This window comes from Vigna angularis, chromosome 11 (assembly GCF_016808095.1).
Source record: "Vigna angularis cultivar LongXiaoDou No.4 chromosome 11, ASM1680809v1, whole genome shotgun sequence".
NCBI classification, from domain to species: Eukaryota; Viridiplantae; Streptophyta; class Magnoliopsida; order Fabales; family Fabaceae; genus Vigna; species Vigna angularis.
The window spans coordinates 11,733,054-11,739,321 of record NC_068980.1 but is presented as its reverse complement, the minus strand read 5'-3'; the positions used below and the strand labels follow the sequence as shown (position 1 = coordinate 11,739,321).

Genomic DNA, 6,268 nt, shown 5'->3' with positions numbered 1-6,268 from the left:
TAACAAAGAGTGCTCACTTCCTAGCTGTCAACTTGAAGATGTCCATGACCAACTTGGCCAAGCTCTACATCAAAGAGATCGTTCGTCTACATGGAGTGCCGTCCAGCATCATCTCTGATCGAGACACAAGATTCACCTCTCGGTTTTGGCAATCGTTGCAAAGTGAGCTGGGCAGCAAACTCCAAATGAGTTCAGCGTACCATCCTCAGACGGACGGTCAATCTGAGAGAACAATCCAGACGCTCGAGGATTTATTAAGGACGTGCGTACTCGATCACATGGGCGTTTGGGATGATGTACTGCCGTTAATAGAGTTCACCTACAACAACAGCTTCCAGTCGAGCATTGGAATGGCTCCTTTCGAAGCACTATACGGACGCAAATGTCGCACGCCACTTTGCTGGTTTCAAGAAGGAGAGAACGTATTAACAGGACCGGAGCTCGTTCAACAAACAACGGATAAGGTGAAATTGATACAAGAGAGATTGAGAACGTCCAGAAGCAGGCAGAAGTCCTACGCCGATAAGAGGAGGCGACCACTAGAGTTCAAAGCTGGCGATCATGTTTTTCTAAGGTTGAATCCAACTACTGGAGTAGGAAGAGCGTTACGATCAAAGAAATTATCTCCCAGATTCGTGGGGCCGTACCAGATCACAAGGAAGATTGGACCAGTTGCATACGAAATGGCTTTGCCTCCACAATTGTCCAACCTTCATCCAGTGTTTCATGTCTCGCAACTTCGAAAGTACGTAGTTGATCCCTCGCATATATTGGAACTGGAAGATGTTCGTCTTCGTCAAGACCGAACGCTGGAGATGAAGCCAATTCGCATTGAAGACGAACGCACTAGGTTGCATAAAGGGAAGGACGTTCGTTTGGTGAAAGTGGTGTGGGACGGCAAAACTGGCGATTCTACTTGGGAAGTTGAGGATGCCATGAAGGACTTATACCCTCATCTATTCCCTGGTAAGTCTTCAATTTTCGAGGACGAAAATTTTTTTTAGTTAGGGGGATTGTCACGCCCCATTAATTATTCTGCTTAGTCACCTCCCTGCTTCCATTAATACGTGTGACACGTGTTCCGTGCCATTAAAGAAGCACACACCCTCACTCTGCATGCCACCGCCAGGTGTCAAATTGGAAGGTTCTGAGTTTGATAGTGGAAGCCAAGTGGCAGCGCAGGAGAGAGTGTCCGTTTGACTTGGGAAGAAAAATTAATTTTCTGAAACACTCTTCCCTTCTCTGCGTGCTCCTTCATCTTCCTCAGAAAACCAAACCTCCATTTTTCTCCTCCATCTCTCTAGAGACCTTTCTTCTTCTCTCATCTGCAACTCACCCTCCTTTGCTCCGTTCACGTTTCAGCACCGTGAGAAGCGTCCCTGCACCGTGAGCTTTCCATCAAACCGATTGGTTTTGGATTCTGAAACGGGTAAGTTTCACGTCCTCAACCACTCTTCATTTTCAACATGCAAGCTTCGTTTTAATCTGCATGCACCTTCTCTGAACCAGTATTGGTTTTTCTGTAATTTTAGTTTGAGGAGTTTTGGGGTTTTAAACGTTAAGGGTAGAGGAGTATACTGGAATCTGTTTTCTCTCTCTCTGAAGAACGAACGCACGTTACGAAATCCGGGTAAGGGAAGCTTATTGTGATTTAATTTATACTGTGTGTTGTATGCATGTTCGGTATGGATTGTATGCATGAATTGTATGCTGATGTATTGGTTATGAACGATCGCTGTTACACTGAATGAATGTGGTATGTATTGGTTGATTCGTATGCTGATGGTTGCTTGGTATGATTGATTAATGAGAATCGTATAAAGTATGTAATTTGATATGTTGATACGATGTATAAAGTATGAACTGAAATATGATAATATGAATTTTGTAATGTATGAGATTTAGGGTGGAGAGAAATTATAAGTTATGAATCGTATGAAACCTGTAAAGTTATTGAAAACTGAAAAATCTGGAAAATATCATATTCTCTGATTGATAAAATACGCTCGTTCTTGTACGGTCATATACCGTTCGGTTTCTCTAAAATTGATTAGAGTGAAATTCTTTCATTTGGAAAGGATTCTGTCTTAGAACGAGCGTCCCCATTTGAAATGCTAATCGAGCGTTCTTCTTTGGTAGCGTTCGACCTTATGTCGAACGTTCGTTCTTGATAGCGCTCGTTCTTTTGTCGAGCGTTCGTATTTAATAGCGTTCGACCTTATGTCGAGCGTTCATCCTTGATAGCGTTCGACCCTCTGTCGAGCGTTAGTCTTTGATAGCGTTCGACCTTATAACGAGCGTTCGTTTTAAATCGCGCAAGGTCTTCTATCCAGCGCTCGTACTAATTGAATAATTATTGATCTTTAAATAGCGTTCGTCCTGAATCTTTAAATAGCGTTCGTCCTGATTTCAAATAGCGTTCGTCCATACAGTTAATTAACGTTCGTCTTTTTATGGCAATGTAACTAAGAGTGAAAATGTGATGTTGAGGGAAGTATAAAATGTGCGAACCATATATGAAATGATATTATGATTTTGGAATTTGAACGAGCGTTCCAGGGAGGAACGACTCTTGGTTGGAAATTGAGATTTGTAAGTATGAACGTGGTAAGCTTAGATGGTGGTTCATCCTGATATTCCGTGAGTGCTCGTTCTCAAGTAGAGAGGAGCATGTCATGCGTGGGAATGGCAGGAGGTCTAGTCCATAACTGTAACTTGGACATAAAAGACTAACCTCAGGTGGCTACTGATGAGTATTCCAGTCACTCACCTGGGTGCACGGACGCCTTAGCTACACAGGTTTCATACAGTCCGGACGGTCGGTCTAGTATCAGGAATTTGGTTGAGTTAATGTATGATTTGAATGCATGTATTACGAATAAATTGATATGTTTGGTATGCATGAACTGTATGTTTGACTTGAATTAAATTCAATAAGCTTACCCTTGCACTTTCCATTGTGTTGTCTCGTCTATGTATACCCGTCTTGTCGAATGCAATGATCATCCGTGTGGATGTGAGCAGATGGTGAGGCGTTACTTGAAGAAACGCTGGAAGAAGAAAATTTGGAGGACGCCAACCTCGTCGAAGTTGAAGTGAAGGCCGAACAGTGAGCGTTCGGTTCTAGCTAGTGTATTTAGAGTAGCGAGCGGCTGTGAGCGAGCGCTCTTTTGATTGTAAATAGTTGGACGTGCGGTCATTATTTTGTACACCGTTCGTCCTTGACTTTTTGTAAACGCTCGTTAATTCTAGCATATGAAAGGCCGTTCGGCCATTTGTTTAGTCTGTTTCCTTAAATTTAAAACTGTTTTGGGTTATTGATACGTGTAATTATTCTAAGTATATGGTTGATGACTGTATAATTTTGGGATGTTACAAGTAGAAACAGTTCAACCAATATTATACCAAAGTAAATAATTTTGTAAATACCTTTTTAGTTAAAAAACAGAAAAATGAATTATTTTTAGATACAAAAATAAATAAATATTTGAAAATTACATTTAGTTTGCACACTTAGTTAGAAGAACTGTCTGACATTAGGAACCCTCTCAAAATAGACCTTATAAGGTGATACTATCTGCATGTAAACGACTCTTGATCCAAATTTAATTTAGAAGATTACTCCTTATGATGACTACTTTTCCAAAGATTTTTTTTCATGTCCCATTTTGATAATGATTGCTACACATATCTATTATTGTTTAACTTTAACAAACATAAATTAAAGAACATTTAATAAATGTAGAGGTATTTATTAAGACTAAAATTCCTTATTTAATATTTTATTAATTAGTAATTTTTGTTATAACTACTGTTAGTTATGGACATGGCCAAAGAAATATATTAAACATTATAGAGAAAATACCACATTATTGACTCCATTTTTTTTCTATGAAAGCCTCTCCTTAAGTGTTTTTAAAAATGTCATTATGCTTTCACACATCCATTCTTCTTTTACACTCAAGTTCTAGTTTCACAAATTATAACATTTTATTTATATTTATTATTATTATTTAAATATAATATTTTACTACAAAAAGTAATTATCGAATGAAGCAGAAAATGGGTGTGAAAAAAATACTTTTTGTTTAAATTTAGTTTTCATGTTTTTGTAGAAGATAAACTACAACCAAGTATAAAAATATATGAGAAAGGAGAGTTTCATCCACAATCATTACTCTGTGCAGAAGTTCTGTATAACTTAGTCAACGTATACTATTTTTTTCATTTAATATATATATATATGCATAATATTTTCAAATTTTCTAATAATTGCTTAATGTATTATTTTATGTTATCATTATTTAAACACAAGTTCATATCACAATAATAGCAAAATTCTTTGCTTATATATATATATATATATATATATATTTAAACTAAAGAAAACCTTTCCGAATCTCGAATTAGACCTAATCTCAATTATGTGCAACCCTGCGTGGCTCTGGTTACGCTCGGAAGCCAGAAACAACGGAGTTTGTGACTTTGGAAAAGTGAATGAAAACATGAAATGACGTTTCCAGACAGCACTGGAACGTTGGCTTTCAAAACAGTGCATGTCACATCAGAACAGACCAAATAAATAGATAGATAATAGTTAACGGTGACAACAGTGGCATCTGAGGCAATCATTCGTTACTTTATATAGAGAGAGAAAGAGAGAAATTACAGATGGATGGACATTGTTATGTTCTGGAGAACATTGAATAACATACTAAATTAAGATTTATGAAAGTCACAACAACAACATGAATTCTTCTTCGAAAGTTCTCTTAAGCTAACTATGTAACTGAGAAAGAGAAAAACGGAAGAAGGAGAAGTAGGTAAAAAGAAGGAGTGTTAAGAGTAAAAGTAACAGTTTTTTTACATTCTACATGAGCATGGGGTCTCCACCAACCTGAGTGCTGCACATTTTAGGTGAATCCATCAAACAAGGACTGAGCCTAAACATGAGAATGCAGAACTCCATTTGACTAAGAGCACCATCTCCGTCCAAATCGCCCTCCATTAGCATGCCCACGAGCACATCGTCTCTCACGTCCAAACCTAGCAAGTAACAGTTGATCTTCAAGCTCTCGAAGGTGATGAGACCCTTGTTCACGTCCATGAGCAAGCGAAACCCGTTGCAGAGTTCTCCAATGAACCCTTCTGCCCCCATCCTCGCAATCATGGAGGGGAAGTAGTCCTCGAAGTCCATAAGGTAGTCAAGTTCCATCTCCCGAGGAATCTGTCGGCCAAAATCTCAAGAACAGCTTCCTGCTGTTACTCACTCTGTGCAGAGGATAATGGTAGCTTCTCATAGAAGACTCATGTGTTTGTTTATATACTGAAATAATCACTAACAGCCAACAGAGATTTCTGATTCTGAATATTTCCCTTTTTATCTCTTTTTCTGGTTACTCGTTCTTGAAATTGTGGCATTTTCTCATACCAATCTGCATAGTTATAAGAAATTTTCTCATTTTCAAATTATAATTATTTGGTATGCTTATCATTATTGCTTTTAAATTTTCTAATTTAATGTTACCACATTTCATAATGAAGTTAACGACAAAGACCGACACTACAGAATGAAAAGTATTTTCAATTTCAGAAATTTATTAACATTCTTTTTCTTAAATTTTGAAATACTGGTCTCACAATAATTCACAATTTCAGAGATTATAATGGAAATTTATTCTATATATTTTGTATGTCTCTACTTAAACTAACAATTAGTAACACATGATAAACCAATCTAATTAGAAAATTGGTTTTAGATTTTTTTTGTTGAGTATTATAAAAAGGAAATAATGTAGTAAAATAAGTTTAGTTTATCTTAATTAGCTTATGTTATGTATTTATATTTACATGTGTATTTTTTTAACTTCCATCAAATTGAAGTGTATGGATTGTTTTTAATTTATAAGATAAATTCACTTTTCTTTTCTTTTCACGTGGTGAAAAAAAACTATAGAAAAATATATTTAAATCGATTGTCCATTAGTGTTTTACACTATTATTTGATGCTAGATTAACAAGCTTTTCATATTATTATTATTTATGAATTATAAGTTTGTCTAACTTTAATAATGTACTGGCACTATAAAAAAATTTATTAAATAATAATTAATTCAGAGACAAAATTAATTAATTATTATATTAACTAAGTTAAACAGTATTTTAGAAATTAAAAATTATTGATATCTAAAAAGGTTTTTATTATTAATACAAAATTATAATTAGAATTAAAGTTTAAATTACATAAGTTACCAAAAGTTTTGCTACC

At 36.1% G+C, this 6,268-nt stretch overlaps 1 protein-coding gene across 1 annotated transcript; it reads right to left on the bottom strand.

The window, feature by feature from the left end:
- Positions 1-4,612: 4,612 nt before the first annotated feature.
- Positions 4,613-5,390, bottom strand: LOC108333720 (calcium-binding protein KRP1). The gene has a single exon (XM_017569195.2). It carries the CDS (start codon positions 5,213-5,215, stop codon positions 4,871-4,873), a length of 345 nt encoding a protein of 114 aa, XP_017424684.1. The 5' UTR covers positions 5,216-5,390; the 3' UTR covers positions 4,613-4,870.
- Positions 5,391-6,268: the final 878 nt, after the last annotated feature.

What these genes read in the sequence shown, in the direction of transcription:
- LOC108333720 (XM_017569195.2), bottom strand. Translation starts at nt 5,215, where the DNA reads ATGGAACTTGACTACCTTATGGACTTCGAGGACTACTTCCCCTCCATG.